We start from the raw sequence: 20410 nt of genomic DNA on the forward strand, positions 1-20410 counted from the left end.
GCACAAAACAGAAATGAGAATCAACCCTTTCAGTTAAATATATAGACTGTGTCCAACAGGCCAGCATTATGTAAAGCAATTTAAGGTGTTACCAAAAATAAATGGCAGCTGTCTGTTCCACAGATTGTTGCAAGTGGCGATGTGACCACATGTTGTTTCATTGCATCCTTGTGTGACACACTCTTATGTAGTGTCAATTTGTTCACGCCACGAGAAAGTGTTGAGAAGGTCAATCTGATGACGTCCGTGCGAACGCTGCATATTAATAAGTCTTTGTGCATCCTCGAGGTTAAATTCATTCCCTTTTTGTTAGCTTCTTCACATTCCCCCCTCCTCGGCCACATCGGCTGTGCAATATTAGATCAGGCTCCGCATTGTACACAACCACCGGTGGCCAGATGTTCAATTAGCCTGTATTCCTGTTTGGGGCTTTGATGCTCTGCGTCCGTCTCTGGCCTCTACGCTTTGTTCTCAAATCAGCCTAAGGCTAATTTCACCGCCCGCCGTGAAGATAACACACAACCTGGCTTCTCGTGCCTCGCCGCTATTTGCGCCACCTTGTTTATATACATACGTGCTTGAAACGAGAGCGACTCCCAAATGACAAATAAGGGAAAAACCGAGTCCTTGGGCAGCGCTCGCTTTCTCTCTGTTTCTATGCCTTTCATGTATTGTGTGCCCAAGGTCTGGCTGTAGGAGAACCAGGAAGGAATAAACAAATAGAAAGGAAGTGGAATTTTTCACGTACAGTACTTTTATTTAGACCGTCACACTTGAGCTTTTGTGTTTGGATGGTGCCTGACTTCTATTGTCTCCCTGTCTGTGTTTGTCTATGTGTGAAAATGAGAAAGGCCAAACGTGTGACATGCGGCGTGGTGCAACGGTGATGTTTCAGCTTTGATTTTGTGCAAATTTCCTGTGGTTCGTTCCACCTGTCCCCTGTAGTCACTTCATCTGAGAAAGATCTCCGCCACCTGCACAAGGCGACTGTTGGGTTAAGCCCCCTCTTCCTCTCCACTCGGCACAGGTTTTGTTTGTCAGTTTTTGGTGTTGAGGATGTGTGTTTATGTGTGGACATTGTAGACATGTACTGTTATCATTTTGTCTGATCTTTGTCACTGAGAAGACATATCTTCCTTCCATACACAAACGTGTACTTATATTGTTTTGTCGGTCAAACGCTGTGTCCTTACCAGATGAGATTGGACCAAGTTTCCAGTAACTACAATTGGAACTGAATTTACCAGTTAATAGAAAAATGTGCTGTTCACACACGCAGTGAAGTGCCATCTTTTTACCAGTAAGATATCATTCACACACATCAGTACCAAAATACTGGTAAATTCGGTGAGAAAGCGGAGGCTATCTGTGCTGCGTGGCGAGCTCAGTCTTGTATTTGTAAACAATGGCGGGTTATGACTTCATATCAATGGTCCGTATTTTGTTGTTTTCACATCTGTGGCGAACGCGGATTGGCGCAAAGTTGCTCATGACCAAACAATATTGCATTAGGCGACGTCAAACAAAACCTGTGTCTTAAACAACAGTACTTTTTGCACATTAAGCGTACAGAGGGGGTGCTAAGGATGTTGGCAATTCGGCTAATAGATGGTAAGTTTTGTTTTAAACAACTTTGTGAAAAAATGTACTCAACTTTTTAGTAGTGTGTGTGTGGAAACGTCCGTAAACAGTGCGAGGGTAAACGCGTCATCTGTATCAAAACATTATGATTGGCCCGAAGCTGTCATTAGCGCGGTCTGATGTTGTCCGTTCTAAATGGCGGTAATCTTTATTTTTCGCTCAAACATAGTGCTTACCAGTAAATTACAGGTAATCTTACAACCTCTCTTACTGGTAAATTGGCAGCACTGATTTCATCACACATGACCTGTTAACCAGAGGTGTAAAGTACTTAAGTAAATGTACTTCGTTACTGTACTTAAAGGGATACTTCACCGATTTAGCATTCAGCTTTGTATCTGTAGAAACCCGGCAGTATTACTGAATGACCATGTTTCCCTCCCTCATTTCCCCCTGAGAGGAGAGATATCTGCATTTTGGTTCTGCAAAAAAGTCCTCCGATGATGTAATATGACGATTTTTGCATCATCGGAGGACTTTTTTGCAGAACCAAAATGCAGATATCTCTCCTCTCAGGGGGAAATGATGGAGGGAAACATGGTCATTCAGTAATACTGCCGGGTTTCTACAGATACAAAGCTGAATGCTAAATCGGTGAAGTATCCCTTTAAGTATTTTTTGGGCTACTTTGTACTTGTACTGAGTATCAAAAATATAAGCAACTTTTACTCTCTACTCAATTACATTTTTGATTGGGTATTTGTACTCTTTACTCCACTACATTTGAAATTACACTTAACGTTACTCGCTACATTGTTTATTCGTCAAATAAAAACGAGACAAAAGTGTCAGAGGGTGATGATGGATAGAATCTGTGGTTGCGAGGTACGCACACACACAACTGAGGGACCTCATGTGGCGCTACGCAGGGCAATCGTATGAAATCAAAGTACTGCGAGAGCGAATCAAATGCATATGGAGAAGTCTGGTCTCGCGGTACTTTGATGTCAAACGCTGAATGGCTTGCGTTGAGCCACCGTAGCGGGACATCTGCGTGCTGCGTATGTCATAAACTGTAGAGAAAAGTTCGCGTCTGGTCTGTGAGAAGAGATAAAGAGTAAACATATGGATGCATATCACATTTGATTCTGTCACGGGACCCTTTGTTAAACTTGTGATGCTACAATCAAAGGACAAATGAAGCGCGATCGCAGGAGGGTTATCCCGCAACTCAAAGGCAAGCACAAATGTTTTATACTGATGTTTATCAGCTACATTACTTGATATAACTTACTATATAAGCCTAAATAAACCAGCGATGTCCTGTACTGATTGCCTGAGTAACTTAAGTACGTTATAAGATTGATAATAAGTGTACAATTTCAATGTCCTCACATTAAATCAAGTATGCTGTATGTATTTAATGTAAAGAGGGATGCATGACTGAAAAAATGTAGTGCACTTAATGTGAGATAGTGGTGTTACGTCTACTACATGTGTTTTCAATTAATCTTTCAAATGAACAACTTCACGTTTTTAATATGCATTTATCATATTTCTGTTACTGTATATTAACTCTAACAACCTACTGGACTCTAATACTGGAATTATTGAAATATTTAGATTATAACTTTTTTAGGATAGGCCTATAAGAATATTTGGTAACACTTTACAACAAGGTTCATTAGTTAACATTAGTTAATGTATTAACTAACTTGAACAAACCATGAGCAATACATTTGTTACAGTATTTATTCATCTTTGTTAATGTTAGTTAATAAAAATTTAAGCTTTAATTGTTTGTTCATGATAGTTCAGAGTCCATTAACTAATGTTAACAATGTTTTAATAACAAAAAATTGTTGAAATTAACATTAACAAAGATTAATAAATGCTGTATAAGTGCAGTTCATTATTAGTTTATGTTAACTAATGTAGCTAACTAATGTTTACTAATGAACCTTATTGTAAAGTGTTACCATGTTTATATCACAAAGTTAGGCTATATATTTTTCAGCATGGCACATTCAAGTACACAATGACACTAGATTAAAATTAAATGGAATTAAATTAAATTAAATGTAGATTTCTAGACTAAAATCTCATGGCATTTAGTTGAATAAAATCAGACTAAAACTAAATCAATTCAGATGACAAAAATATGACTAAAACTTAATTAAATTTTAGTCAAAAAACTGAGACAATGTTTAATCTGTGTTTGTTCTGCCAGGTAAAATTTTGTTTGATTTGTTTTTTTTATATTAGGAAGTAAAACATCATAAATAAATTTCCTTGCTTTTCACTGAGTTACTTTGGTTATGTACACACTGTGCAGAGTGTTTGTAAATTCGGTTGTCACTACCTGCATTTTGCGGGAGTTAATTCGGTTGTAGAATGCGGTTGTGAGTCCCGTAAATTACTGAACTGTGTGTGTACAGAACAGGATTAAGCATTAAAAGGTGAAGTGACAACCGAATTAATATGCAGTGTGTACAGGACCAATGTCTCTTTGTGTTGAGGAATAGTGCATCTTTGAGCCAACATTCAGTACGAGTAAAAATACTTGAGTACTTTTAAATTGGGTTACTTTAATACTTTTACTCAAGTCGTATTTAAATTGGTGACTTGTAACCTGTAGTGGAGTAATTTTTACAGTAAGGTATCTGTACTTTTACTCAAGTATGGCTTTCAGCTACTCTTTACACCTCTGCTGTTAACTACAATTTACCAGTAAAGACTGTATGTGTGAAAGGTCTAGTGTGTAAAGGTGACTGACACAACATGAGGTTGTATTTATTTTTTAACATGTGAACATTTTGGACGAGTATTTCGAAGTCAATGTGCAAAGATATTTACAGTGCAGAAGGTAGGCTATACGTTTAATTATATATATATATATATATATATATATATATATATATATATATATATATATATATATATATATATATATATATATATGGGTGATTCTCACAAAAATCCAGACTTAGAAGGCGCCCAGCATCAGATTTTTTTAAAAAGCCCTTGAAGCCAATTTTTTTGCACATACAGTATAAGATTAAGGTCTGAACTTACTATAACCATTATTTTTAGAGGATTTTAAAAATATTTCCTATAGAATTATTTACATTTTTTAAATAATCATTATCAAAAATGTTCATTACCGCAACATGATATTACATTAAATATATGCATTTACAAACTCATGTTTCGGTAATGAGAACTAAAAAGTTGTCTGGGTATGACAAACACAATTTCAACTTTTATCTGGAGAGAAAAAATTATGTCTCTTCCAAAATTTTTTTTTGAAAATGTTAGTTCCTTGAGGGCTTAAACAATGACTGAAAATTGTTGCGGAGGATGAGAAAAATTTTCTTGGACACATTTAAATTCCTTATTATTGTCTCTACATTTACAAATGATCACCAAATACCACAGTATTTCTTTACTGTTAATGTTTATAGTATAACGTGCACTGAAGCTTTGTATTTTTTAGATTTTTTAATTATAAATATTTCCATGTCAAAGAACCCAAATCCAGTCATGGACACGTTGCGGTAATGAAAAATTTCCCCTTAAATGTGGAAAAAACAACAAAATTGGTTTGTATGATGTCATTTGAAATCATGTGCAAAATAGTACGTGAAGAGATGTATGTAACTGTATGCTTCTTATTTTGATACTCTTACTTTGCATATACTTTTTTTATCAAAATGTTTCATGACACCTCCTAAGTCTAACATTCCGAGAATGTGTTCCCTGGGATTCTCAATTAATTTATAAATTGAGTGAAAAACATGTGTATGATCCTCCTTTTTGAATAAAATTTTTGAGTGCGAATCTTAAGGAAATCTTTAAAAAATGTACAAATCAAATGCAAATATTAATAAGAATAATATTAAAATATGGATTAAAAATGAAAAAAAAATCTCTTTCAAAAGCTGAAAAACAGCTTCTTACAGTCTACTGAAAATGGTTTATTACAGCAGTCGAAATTAAAATCTAAAATTAACCAAAACTTACTCCGTCTTGAGAATTGGATTTTTCAAAGACGAAAAGAGAGATAAGTGTCAGTGTGCATATAATAAAGTGTGTGTATTTTTGTATCTGGGTGTGTGTCTTGTGGATAATCATCACCTTGTGCTAAACGTAGTCACTATGACATCAGCGGCAGGGTTGTGCCCACTGACTAGACAACCTCTCTAATGCACATACACATAAACACTAATTAACACACACAGAAAACACAACTTACCATTGACACACTGGAACACATCACAGCACCTCCCGGGTGTCCCATCACCACGGGACACAACCTGAGGAGAAGACCCCGGTGGGCACTGTGAAAAGCTGCAAAGGCCAGGCAAACACTCGCATCTGAGTGGTGGAGAGAGAGAAGGAGAAACAGAGAGAGAGATTGGTGGGGAGGGGCTGTCATACCCAATTCATAACAACTGAACAATCTCTCCTGATGCTTTGTTATTATTATATGCAGTGCTGAAATAATACAATATTAATATTTAGAGATGCTGTAGGCCATGAGAAAAATACTGTTTTGTGGACAGATACGGTGCTGACAAACATAGACAAGATGGGTAATGTGTAACCTGAACTGTAGGTATAAAACAGTGTAAAGGTATAACTTCATAGACCGAATGAGACAGAAATTTTGGATTAACCAGCTTTGTGAGTGTGAGACAAGTATAACACTGAGAAACATGACACACTTTTATAATAACTGGGATACTACCTATCTGTGAGAGAGGTATAATGGGATAACAGTGATTACCAGTATGATAAAGGTGCAGCAAGCTAACTGGGACTGTGAGACAAGTGTAATAGACTAACTGTTATTGCTGTTATTACTAACTAGAATTGTGAGACCGGTATAGAGGCTATTTGACATTGTAAGACAGCTGTAACAAGTTAACAAGGACTCGAAAGGGCTCATTATAGTTGTGCGTAGGTCCTACGGCGTAGCCGCAACGCCTAGGTTAAGCAACGATTTTACTTTATACTTCTGAGTCGTCGTCGTCCTCGTCGAAGTGCAAACACACATGCAGACCGCTGGTAGGCAGTATCTACAGTGTGACCACAGTAGCAGAATGAAGAGGCACCTTGGCCAGTTTAACCCACAAAAGAAGAAGAAACAGCAACTTGTTGTGTATGTTTTGAGAAGACGTTAAATCACTCCTCAACTTGGCCCATCATTGTTCTCACCGTCGCAAACAGAAATACCTATAAAGCATTTTTTTTACCTGACGGGAGAGGTTCTAGTGGACCAATCACATCGCTTGCGGTCTGTGTAGAACTCACGCGCTGTTAAAAATTTGGCAAGGTGTACGTCACGCTACGCAGAGGCTACAAATAATAATAATAATAATAATAATAATAACAATTTTTATTTATATAGCGCCTTTCAACACCCAAGGTCGCTTTATAAAGATATGACAGGATAATCATATACAAACATGAAAGTCAACAATATTAGCAGTCACTTACAAGAATAATGTACAGGACAGAGAAAAAAAAAATATATATAAAATAATAATAATAATTAGGGGTGTCACGATTCTCCAAATCCTCGATTCGATTACATTTTCGATTCTGATGTCACGATTCAATTCGATTCTCGATTTTTAAATGAATTTTTTAAGACAAAAAATCATATGCCTTTATTATTTTTATTATTATTATTATAGTTTCACATTAACATGCACATTGCGTGCTTTTCCTCGCATGGGGGTTTGTGGGCTTTACTTTACGCGAGAGAGCTTGTAGAGAGAGAATTCCTTCTTGCACGCAGATAGACTTAATGCGCGCGTCTTGGACTCATATTATCTGAAATAAAACCGGTGCGTCAAGCAGCTGCGCTTCTCTCTGTCTCACGTGCACGCGCTCTCGCATCTGTCCAAAGTCTAAACATAAACTAAAGTAATAATCCTTACGTTTTTGTTCAGTTTTATGCATTTCATGCGAGGCTTGCGAGCTGAGGCAAACTATACCTTTTGTTTAAAATATAACCCGCTGCATCTTGGCGGCTTACTTGTGCACGTGGAGAGAGCTGCGTTCTGTCCGAAGGCAGATCACTAGGTAGTAATCCTGTTTATGATATGCATTTCAAGGAGTTGTAGCAATACATCTCTCGTGTTTAAAATATAAATCGCGTTCTGCTGGATGGATGTTTTTAAAGGCACTTCTTAGAGTTTATTTTCCCCCGCTTGGCAAGCCGACCGCACGTGACATGGGGGCGTGGCAGCATCGACGATCCCATTTTTTAATTCGAAGTTTGATGTTGTGACTTAATTTCGATCGATTTTGATTGAAAATTGAAATCGTGACACCCTTAATAATAATAATACTAATAATTATAGACTATAAGCAGAGGAATAATATTCAGAAAAATAATGTGTTTTTAGGAGATTTTTGAAGGAGAGAAGGGTGGTTGCTTGACGAATATCTTGAGGAAGGGAGTTCCACAACCTAGGAGCCACAACACAAAAGCTCTTGCTCCCATAGTCACTAAATTGATCTTTGGGGTGACTAACAGTCCTGCACTAAAAGAACGTAAGCAGCGAACTGGAGCATAAGGCTGGAGTAAGCTGGATAAATATGTAGGGCCAAGGCTATGGAGAGCTTTGTAAGTCAAAATTAGTACCTTAAAGTTTATACGGAGGGAGACGGGAAGCCAATGAAGATGATGTAGGATTGGAGTGATATATTCATACTAGTATGTGTAATCAGACGAGCAGCAGAGTTTTGAACGTATTGTAATCTCTTGATATTTTTCGCAGAAAGGCCATAAAGTAGTGAGTTACAATAATCTACTTGGAATGTGACAAAGGCATGTATTATTGTTTCAGAATCCTGCTGACTAAGTGAGGGTCGAATGTGAGATATATTACATAGGTGAAAAAAGCTGTCTTTACCACTTTACTAATGTGGTCATTAAATGAAAGAGTAGAATCAATGAGAACACCAAGATTGCGAACAGTCGTAGAAGGTATTATTAAGTCACCACGCAAATCTATCTGCTGGCCGGACGTAGACCTTATGCACGACTATAAATTGGACTTTTGTGTGACACAGGTCTAACGGCCTGCGCACGTTCGAACACACAGCCTTGCAAACTATTGTTTATTTCACTCGTACATGTACACAAACCTTTGACGAAATGCCAACATAAATCTTGTCATGGCAACTTGAGGTAAAGCTCGACTTGCTGAGCAACATGAATTTGCACAAACAGGATGACTGTGATTGTGAGACAGCTTTTACCGGCTAACTGTGATTGTGAGATGGGGGTAACAGGCTAACCTGGTAGGAAGGGTGCAGCAGCCATCTGCTGTCAGTCTGACCTGAGTCTCATAGCTGTCAGCTGGACACTGGAGAGGTTTCACTGGTGGACACTCTACTGTGCTGCAGTCCACACTGAACACTGAACAAAACAAGAGACAGAACATTTATCACTCATCATCAAACCCTACAATTAACACACATCATCAAACTCTCATCCATGCAAAAGATGTGCTTGTAATATAATCCCTCAGGCTCAACACACATTAAACTGTTTTGTACTGTTGGTTAAAGAATAACTAGGGAAAAACTTTCAAAAACTAAACAACAAAACAGCTAGCGCAGATACATGTATGTGTCATATGTCAACATGAAACAGCATTGAAGTGTTTTCAATGTAGATTTCCAGTAAAACGAGCGACAGTTACCGGTAGGGACCAGATGGGGTTTGTCCAGCGATGTGACAAAGTTAAAAAAACGTAAACTTTATACAAATGATAAGCGACTTTCAGGAGTGACTACCAATGGTAGTGAAGTATGGAGTTCACGTGATTCATCTTTTCTGCAGTAGATGGTAACTCGTTTGTTTATAGGACAACAAGAATTAAAAACGGCTCCTAACAACCTTATTAAAAGAGACGGGCGACACACAGTGACAAAGTCGGTCTGGGGTCCGTTTCCCAAACAACGACGGAATGCTAAACTACCATAGTACGATGCATAGTTAGAGAAACTAAATACCTAGTCAAGACTGTTTCCCAAAAACATAGTCACACATTCGTCGTTTGAACCATGTTGGTTCAACAACATAGTTGATGATGTCTTGTGCAAGGTAGAGGACTAATTAATCTGTTCGATAATGTTACATTATTGCTGTAAATAATGTACATTGCATCGAAAGACTCATTTTATTACCGTTATTTAAAAAAAAGATATTTAAAGGCGGAGTCCACGATGTTTGAACGCCAATTTTGACATTTGAAATCACCTAAACAAACAGGCCCCTACCCCAATAGAATCTGGACCTTCGGTTGATAGACCTACCCCCACACATATGTCGGTTAGTAGACACGCTCCTTACTGCTGATTGGCCATAAGTGTGTTTTGTTAGTCGGCCTGTCTCCTTTTCCAAAGCGTTTTTCAAACATCGTGGACTCCGCCTTTAATTCAAGTTCCCTCTTATGTCACTCCTCCCAGGGATTCCCCAGGGTCTTAAAGCTCATAGATCTGCGCACATGCGCAGTTTTCAAATACAGCACTTTAATTCTGTTTACAAACTTAAAGACGTAAAATAATTGTTTAATATATTTAGAATAATGGATATAGAATGAACTACATGTTTTGTTTAAAAGCATGATCAACGTACGTCTACATATTATAATAACAGGAAACTATGCTTCTAACCACAGGTAAAGTGTCACGGCTAGTCCGTGTCATGTTTTGTGTATTGCACTGATCCGTCTCACCTGGACTCTCATTGACTCATTAAGCCAATACACCACACCTGTCTTATGTTTAATTGTCTTTGTATTTATATGCCTTGTTTCTGTCACACCGGTTGCCGGTAGATTGTCGTTGTCATTACTTCCATGTCTGTTCCTGTTCACGTTGGATGTTCCTGTGTTACTTACATGCCTGTTATTTTACTCCTCGTGTTTTGTTTCCAGTTTTATTATTAAATGTTATTTATTGGTTCGAACTCTGCGTTTGCGTCCTGTCTCTCCAACCCTGTCGTGACATAAAGAGCTGTCGTTCAAACCACACAAGTTTGCGATGCAGCAATGTTCGTTTGAACTATGGTTTCGGGAAACACCAAATCGTTGAACTTTATCAGTAACGATGAAACTTACGACAGTAGTTGGCTAACAATGCTTTTGGGAAAGTGTGCATGCCGCATAAGCATCTAAACTTAATCCATAAATCTGATTGGCTGATAGAAAGTTGCTTTAAAGGGAAAAAAAACGTTTTCAATATTTTACTATGTTCTTACCTCAACTAAGACAAATTAATACATAACTGTCTTTTTTCACTGCGTGCACTTTTAAACTTTGTACAGCGCCTCGTGAATGTATTAGCATCCAAACAGCGATGAATTTAGAAGCCATCAAACACTTCCATGTTTCCCTATTTAAAGACTGTTACATGAGTAGTTAACAGGCAAGTATGGTGGCACAAAATAAAACTTTTGTTTGGAGCCATAGGAATAAATGGGGCTAGGCTAAATGCTAACACATTCAAGAAGCGCTGTACAAAGATTAAAAGTGCATGCATTGAATAAAGATAGGTATGTATTAATTCATCTAAGTTGAGGTAAGAACGGTGGTGTTTTCCTTTAAGACCAATTAAGGTAGTGTTTTATCAGCAGGGACATTCTATTCATTCACACATAACACAATAACCTACTTCACAATGGACTCATTTATCTCACAGTTACCTGGTTTGCATTCGTAGAGGTCACAGCACTCCCCAGGCTTGCCTGAGCTCTTGGATACCAGGATGTTGAGGTGCCCCGGCTGGCAAACTTTCCGTAAACACCCGGCTGGGCTGCACACGCAGCGGCTGGGCAGAGGGCAACATTCACCCGGTGGAGCGTATCCCTCAATTAATATGGAGTCCTCCGGGCAGCGTGGAGAAAACTGCACCTCACACCTTGCCTTGGAACAGTCTGGTCGTTCCTCTATAGAGAAAAGGACAAAGTAAACATTAGGGATGATCAGGCAAATAGCTATTCTTTCCACGTATATATTCAGGATCATCAAAATAACATGTGCCATTTGTCATAACCATGCGAGGCTTTTTTTTTGGGCAACATTTATTAATAATAATTAATTAATTTTTTGCCAATATGCAGATTGAATTCGCAAAAATGGGTACATCAGTTTGGCACGTATTGTAAGTAAAACAACAGCGCTGTCTGTCACTACTATTCAAGGGAAAACCACCGAATCAACCTACTGTAAAATAACTTCAATTTCTTCCTTGTAACCTACAGTAATAAAGCATTAATTAATAACTAAATGAAAAACCATGCACTGGTAGCACAGTTTCACATTTTAAACTGAATATTGCAGGCCAAAGTCCAACTTTTTATCAAAACATTCAATTTGACCTTCCTTCATTGAAGGAATAATTGCTTTTATTCGTCCTTTACAAGACAACAACAGCCTAACAAAGGATGAAGCCAGAGAAATTGAAAAGGTGTACTGGAGAGGCATAAAAAGATCCACAGAAAAGAAAAGTCATGCTGATGTGAATGTGAATGAACGGCAAATGTCAGCGGGAGAGAAGCGGCTGGAGTGCTGTAATGCTGCTCTTGCTTGTGTGCTGTCTGATAACACTCAGAGGAGAGGTGATGTAACCACTCCAGGCACAGCGCTACATGTTAAAACGCAGGCACCAATAATAATAATAATAATATGTAAACACAGCAGGTTAAGACCAAAGACTGTCTTTGACTCTTTGCTTAAAGAGATAGTTCACCAAAATAAATAAAAGCAAACAATCCGCACCATCTTAGCAAATTAGTTTGAATTCCTACAAAGTGAATTGTCCAAAAACGTACGTTTAATAGAGTAAACAATAATGAAACCCCACATCGAACCTCAAACAAAAACATACCAATATGGTCGTACGAATACAAATTACGTATGAGATTTTGTTGGGTTTTCCCATGAAATATGAAAGGAGACCAAGGCCCTATTTTAAGAACTAAGCAGATGGTCTGAAGTGCATGCCACATATGCACTTAGGGTGTCTGAATTCAATTTTGCTAGTTTAATGACAGTCAGTGCGCCAGGTGCATGGCACAAAAGGGTAGTACCTGTTTTCTTAATGATTCATGGGTGTGTTTTGGGCGTAACATGCAATAAACCAATTACAGTCTCATCTCCCATTCAATTTAAAAGCCAATGGTGCTTTCACCATGGCGGATTCGGCATTAACATGGCGGTATTTGCAAGAGCTTTTCTAGTTTCTAGAGGAAACAACATTACAACAAATTTCTTAATGCCTGTGGATTATTTAAAATGAGATATTTGAAACATTTGAACCTTTTTTGCTGTTTGACTAACCTTTAAAAGAAAATTAATTGTGATCAAAGTCAAAGTGTAACTAACCCCTGGTCAGTGCCTGACTCCACCCACTGGCAATATTTGAAAAATGCAAGAAAGTAGGCAGATCCCAACAGAGATAGAGGGGGCGACCTAAGCTCGTACCAAGTGTGTGGTGAGATCGCAACAAGGGCGTGGTAAGCTTGAACCTGCTTACGTCACGAGTCATTTTTTGGACCCAACATCCAATAGGAAAATTCAACTGCAGTAGCCACCATTCAACCTGAAGAGGGCAGCACTCAGACAATTTTACACCATATATTGTAGTATTGAAACACTTTATATCCAAATGTCAAAAAATTTACTAATAAACCATCATTCTTACAGATCAGTAACTTAAAAAAGTTGGATTAGGGTTTAGTTACTCTTTAATAAAACTGTTTGAACATTCTGCTAAATATTTTTTCAGGGTTCCCACACCTTAGTTAACTTCAAATTCAAGGACATTTCAAGGACTTTCCAGGTTCAATACCCTCAAATTCAAGGACTTAATGTGGGGAAACATTTCAAGTGAGAGCAAGGTTACCTTTTAAGATACATTGTTACAGTTCCCTTTTCGAGGGAACTTGCACTGGGTCCCTGTGGTGACACTTTGGGGATGCCTCCAGGGTTAAGTGCGTCTGAATGTGTATATCAAATTCAACCAATGGTGAGGCTTAACAACAAAGAGGTGACATGAGAGCTAGGAAGTATTTCACTATCTGAAATATTGCCAAAGACGGCGTTAGGGACACAGGAATATGGCAAGGGAGACGCAGCGGCTCGTTCCCTTCTCAGGGAACAACAGTTACATACGAGACGTTTTCATGTGTCACAACTATGCAAAAAAGCATTTTGGTATGAATCAACATTCACATACAGAAGATATAAGCATTTAAAGCGAACAGTTTAGCATGTGTGCTTAAAAAGTTTAGAATTTTTATGATATTATCCTACACTACACAGGGAATAATATGGATTTTTTTCAGAAAACTTCTTGCATTAAACAGATTCAAGCACTTTCAATGACCTGTATCTATGTATGTAATATGTATATTTTCAAAAATGTCCCAGGGCCTTTAATTTTTTCCCCCCAGATTCACAAACTTTCAAGTATTTCAAGGACCCATGGGAACCCTGTTTTTTATATATAATATCAGTGTGTGTATTTAATAACAAAATTTAATAAATGTCACTTTAAGAATGTGGGGACCTCTTCCTTCAGAAATGTACAGTAAGCATATAATGTCCAAACAATTCCAATAAATTGATAAATAAGGAGGAAAATGCATCGCATGGCAAAATCAGCAATACCACAAACTTTGTTGACTAATGTTATACTTCATAAGCACGACCCAGACACTGATTAATTTACTTGCTAACTGTATAACAGATGTAGTCAAGCCATGAAACAATCACACATAATGTTTAAAATATGCACATCTCACAAAGAAACTACGGCCTGTTAGTGCTTTTATGATGCGTTACGGGCAGAGAGTCCAATATAGAGCCGCTCCTTTTTTGAGAGAGAGGCTGTAATTACCTCAAATGATAGATCGAAAGAAAGAAAGAGAACAATAATGCCATATCACAATAAGTGTGGAGAAGAAAGACGCGTCTCTGAAAAGCTTCTCATATTTAAGCACTGTGTGTTTATGTGTCATTATACAAGTGCTCAGGCTTTTTGTTCTCACCGAGGATTTTAGAAAAATTATGACAATTATGAGCATTTTTTTCATTTGCAGGTAAATGCCACCTGAATGTGAATTGACTTCATAACGGAGATGGGATCAGGGAGAGAATAAACAACACTGTGACGTGTCAAACGGGACATGCAACGATCACCTAATGAGACAAAACATCACAACAGTGACATGCTAGTCTAGCACAACATGGTTAATTTACATGTATGCAAGTGTGTCTGCATTATATGTTGGAGCATTGCCCACTACACCATTGGCTCCGACAAATGTATGCACTTGCACAACACAGTGTTGTGCGTTTTCTGGAAATCAAACCTATAACCGAGGTGCTCTACCTGTTGAGCTACAGAAGACACCAAATCACAGAAGAAATGGAATATAGTGAATATAATTACAGTATAAGAGTTATTTAAATTCACGTTGATATGGGTCTCTAAGTTGCAGTTTAAAGTAAACACCAAAACTGAAAGCTCTTTAATCCCTTTCATCTTCTGCCATTTCTATCCTAAAACAAATTTTAAGCTTTCAAAATATTTGGCAATCCCCTACACATCATTATCTCTGTCCTTCAGTGTTAGCTATTATGTGTTTCTTCTCTCAAGAGAGCATTGCAATAAATAAATTGCTTTTGAATTTGTTATTTCGCAATTTTTGTTGACCCTTGGCCTGGTCCATTGTTAGATAAATTGAGACAAGAGTTAATAGGAACACCATACTTATACTGTGTTTGACCCCCTTTCGCCTTCAGAACTGCCTTAATTCTACGTGGCATTGATTCAACATGGTGCTGAAAGCATTCTTTAGAAATGTTGGCCCATATTGATAGGATAGCATCTTGCAGTTGATGGAGATTTGTGGGATGCACATCCAGGGCACGAGGCTCCCATTCCACCACAACCCAAAGATGCTCTTTTGGGTTGAGATCTGGTGACCTTGGGGGCCATTTTAGTACAGTGAACTTATTGTCATATTCAAGAAACCAATTTGAAATGATTCAAGCTTTTGTGCATTATCCTGCTGAAAGTGGCCATCAGAGGATGAGTACATGGTGGTCATAAAGGGATGGACATGGTCAGAAACAATGCTCAGGTAGGCCGTGGCATTTAAACAATGCCCAATTGGCACTAAGGGGCCTAAAGTGTGCCAAGAAAACATCTCCCACACCATTACACCAGCAGCCTGCACAGTGGTAACAAGGAATGATGGATCCATGTTCTCATTCTGTTTACGCCAAATTCTGACTCTACCATCTGAATGTCTCAACAGAAATCGAGACTCATCAGACCAGGCAACATTTTTCCAGTCTTCAACTGTCCAATTTTGGTGAGCTTGTGCAAACCTTATCCTCTTTTTCCTATTTGTAGTGGAGATGAGTAGTACCCGGTGGGGTCTTCTGCTGTTGTAGCCCATCCACCTCAAGGGTGTTGTGGCTTCACAAATGTTTTGCTGCATACCTCGGTTGTAACGAGTGGTTATTCAAGTCAAAAGTTGCTCTTCTATCAGCTTGGATCAGTCGGCCCATTCTCCTCTGACCTCTAGCATCAACAAGGCATTTTCACCCACAGCTCACCTTTCTTTTCCATTCTGACATTCAGTTTGGAGTTCAGGAGATTGTCTTGACCAGGACCACACCCCTAAATGCATTGAAGCAACTGTCATGTTATTGGTTGATTAGATAATTGCATTAATGAGAAATTGAACAGGTGTTCCTAATAATCCTTTAGGTGAGTGTATATGTATATGTATATGTATGTATATATATATATATATATATATATATATATATATATATATATATATATATATATATATATATATATATATATATATATATATATATATATATATATATATATATATATATATATAAAAATTGTGGATTTGTAAATGATATATTGTTATGTCTTTTTCATTGGTTGTATTTTGCCATTGTTTGTATTAGCAGGTGGGCTTTCTTTTAATCAGTTATTTCTTTTCACCCTGCTGAATGTCTGCCCAAACAAAATGTAATAAATCAAATGAAATGCACTCACATCAAGTAAAGCTTCCTTGCTGATTTATTCAAAAAATATAAGTCAACACAGCAAATCACGCTGACATCAGCTAGGCGCTACTGTAGTACTCACTGTTTACGTGTTAATGCATCTGATTTATGCTAGTGTGATGAACGAAAAGGTGAGAAAAAAAACAGTTCCACACAACACATCTTTTTAAGCAGAGCTACAGCCCGATGTTATCTATGCCTTTGCTGTGATTTCTCTTTTGACAATGACAGCTGCTCGCCACTCGTCACATGGATGTTGTTGCCAGGCATCTGCTGCAGAGATGTAAACAGATTGTTACATATAAAATTCAATCTGGGAGCAGCCTCGACCCCTAGGCATACCTTCACCTTCTGAGAGGCGGCAGAACGCTGTGTTCTCGGCCACTCGCCACGGTGAGGGACAACGTGACCGTGTCATAGGACGCTAAACAAGCAGGTAATCTCCATGGTTTGCGTCAAAGACTGAAAGGCTGGTAAAGGACGTTAAGACGTTGATTGTAACGAGCTAGTTTGTATGGAGATTGGACTTTTGAGCGATGAAAAGACCCACAGCGGACAATTATTGCCTATAGAAATACTGTTCTTCAAAGCACATCATCAAATCAGCAGTCATTGATGGAGACAGGGCTCTGGCTGAGAGCAGCAGGTTGGCTTGGCACCGTAAAGTCATTACTTGATATTCCACAGAGCCGTTGAAATCTGCAAAATCCTATGTGGACAGAGAAACAAGGGAGAACAAGAAAGCACCAGAGAAAAACCTTGGAGAATAAATAAAAGCCAACAAACCGAAGGTAAACAAGCAGACAGCTCCTATAATTTAGAAAGGAACATGGCTATAGAGAGCTTCAACAGGTGTATGGGGTGCTACTAATCCTCTATTGTCTTATGCACTCAAAACACCTTTGTTACATAAGTAAGTTTATCACAATGAGGTACAAAGGTACCTTAAGTAACCTTCAACGGTTATCAAAAAATTCAAGTAAACTCCACAACTGCAGGAAGATAAACAAGTACATAATGTTAACATATAAAGGTATAGTGTATGCATACGTTGCCAGATTGCAATGGCAATTAACATAAAATATAAACAGTAAAACTTTAATTTAACAGTGCATGTTTACAACTGCTGGCTGCACGAAACACACATGTCAAAGCTGATTATAATTTTACATTTTCTCATAGCTGGAAAACTAAAATGGCCAATAAGCAAATTGGACTAAAATGTATTATTTTTAGCTCAACAAATACTGTAGATGTCATGAACTGTAGGGGCCCTATTTTACCGATCTAAACGCATTGTCTAAAGCGCACAGCGCCACGTCTAAATGGGCGTGTCCGAATCCACTTTTGCTAATTTAACGACGGGAAAAATAATCGGTCCTCATTATTTCCAAGAGACTCAATAATAATCTTTTACATTCAATCCTTTAATCTTTCATATTTAATAGCGTTTTTGTGCTGCTGCCCATTCATGTACAGTATATGATAAGCAAACCCGCGTTGTCGTCCCGTTTATAGGCGCATATTACTAATGCGCTCTTAAAAAAAAAAAAAAAACATATTGCGCCATTTGACTTTAGATCAGGTTTTTGTTGGTCAATGGCGTAGTCTATTTTAATTGCCTCAAAATAGCAACGCGCCAACAATGCGCCTGAACACACCTCGTTTTCAGACCAGAATGCCCATGGGGGCGCAAATGCATTTGCTATTATACAACGTGGCGCTAAACGTGAAAATGATAATTGCGCAGGGTGAAAACTAGCAAAAAGGAAACTTGCATTGTGCCAGGTGTAAGATAGAGCCCTAGATGTTCGGGAACATTTCATGTCAATTTTAATTTTTTGCAATGATATCAACCACTTAAATTATTGGTTATTGAAGTTAAATATGCTTTAAGAGAGCTTTATACAATTTCTAGTGCTTTACCAAACTAAAGCTTTCACATATGGCCATACAATATGCCAAGAGGCAAACTCTGCCCTTGGATCATGATGCTAAAAACTAGAGCCCGACCGATTTATCGTTTTGCCGATTTTATCGGCCGATATGAGCATGTCGCAGATATATCTGTATCGGCGTATAAACCGCAGATATGCGCCGATATGAACGTTTGTTACAGAACACATTAAATGCATTTGAAAGATGTAAGTACTTGTTTGTCCAGCAGAGTGCGCCATACTGGTTGCTAATGGTGACCCAGATCACTCACTGTAGTGACACCATCCAATCCCCCACCCCCTTCACTTCAGTCAGTCAGTCTCTCAGTTCAGGTGGCTGCAGTCACGCAGTGTCTTCTTCACAACATTTTTACACCTGGTATTAAGACGCGCTTTGGTCGATTGGATTATAAATGGACAAGAGAGACGCATTCCCGCTTACATTTGGTGTTTTTAATCCGTCTCTTTTGTCGACTTGCGAGTTAAAACGCAAGCGGGAGAAATGACGCGAGACGGAGAAATGACACGTTTAAACTACGCGCAGCCGTGCACTTATATAACACTATATGAGATTACTGCTGCTTGTGTTGTTAGTTAACATGCTAATTTCAGAGCAATTGATTCAATAAGTTCGCGCAACTCTACACCCTTGCTAAATAAAAGAGGCGGAGCGAAGACGCTTTAGTTTTATAAAAGTCTAAAGTTTGTGTTATAAAAACGTTGTGCACAACATTAAACATAGCGTACATTAGTATGTGCTCCGTCAAGCATTGTCTTCGTAACTGTGAGTGGCTAACTAATTTGTGAAGTACACAACTTACTGTAAAGCCAAAATTAATCAATGACTTCATAAGTTTCTCTTTATAACGTTATTCTCGTCAAAACTGCAAATGATGCAAGTTTTATGTCTTTTGTTCTCTTTGTGTTTTAAAGTTATTTATAATAAGTCAAGTTTACTGTTTAGTGCACTGATATCCAACTAATTTTGGATAATAAAGTTTATTGTTAACTTCTTGCCTATAGTACATATCTTTGTCACATCAATATAAGTGTTGGATCACCACATTTGTGAGTGATCACCACATTTGTGAGTGATCATTGCATTGCATTGTATTTATTCATATACAGTATATTATGTTAAAGTATATAGTGTATTCTATGTACAGTACTGTAGTATAATATACTGTAGTACATACTGAACTATAATATACACATAAAGAATATCGGCCGATATATCGTTATCGGTCTTTTTTTACTCCCTAATATCTGTATCGGCATCGGCCCGAAAAAACGCATATGGGTCGGGCTCTACTAAAAACCATAAAAGCGACTCATCTTATCATATAAAATAAATTTAGAACATCAGTCAAAATCTGATTTTTTTCTTTTCTCATGCAGAAAATCCATTTAAATGCAAAACGACAGACAGTGGTTTGATGAAATGTAAATAAGGAAGGTGAGAGATCAGCTTTTTCAGCCTTAGGCAAACAAGAGCGAGGAATGATTTGAGACGGTTCATGTTTTTCTTGCACTGATGGAAGCTGCTTTGAAAGAACTAAGGCACATCTGTACACAGAATGCATTTAAAGCGCATTAACTCTGGGGTAAGTCTGACTTGAAACTACATCCCTACCTAGACGGCATTTTATGGCATCATAGGAACACCCTCTACATGATAACGCTTTGAAAAGGTAGCATTACACTGAAAAAATGATTCATTGAATTTAATAATTTTTTTAAGGTAAGTGGTTGCAATCAATT

General features: G+C 37.9%; 1 protein-coding gene across 2 annotated transcripts in view; it reads right to left on the reverse strand.

The window, feature by feature from the left end:
• The window catches only part of LOC141362606 (cysteine-rich motor neuron 1 protein), a 150003-nt gene that overhangs the window by 55849 nt on the left and 73744 nt on the right, over positions 1-20410 (reverse strand). For both annotated transcript variants that reach the window (XM_073864907.1, XM_073864906.1), the window contains exons 3-5: positions 11312-11554; positions 8899-9019; positions 5837-5958 (exon numbers count right to left, since the gene is read on the reverse strand). In XM_073864907.1, the coding sequence (XP_073721008.1) occupies positions 5837-5958; positions 8899-9019; positions 11312-11554 (486 nt within the window). The remainder of the gene's footprint in view (positions 1-5836; positions 5959-8898; positions 9020-11311; positions 11555-20410) is intronic.

This window comes from Misgurnus anguillicaudatus, unplaced genomic scaffold, assembly GCF_027580225.2.
Source record: "Misgurnus anguillicaudatus unplaced genomic scaffold, ASM2758022v2 HiC_scaffold_28, whole genome shotgun sequence".
In the NCBI taxonomy this organism is placed as follows: domain Eukaryota; kingdom Metazoa; phylum Chordata; class Actinopteri; order Cypriniformes; family Cobitidae; genus Misgurnus; species Misgurnus anguillicaudatus.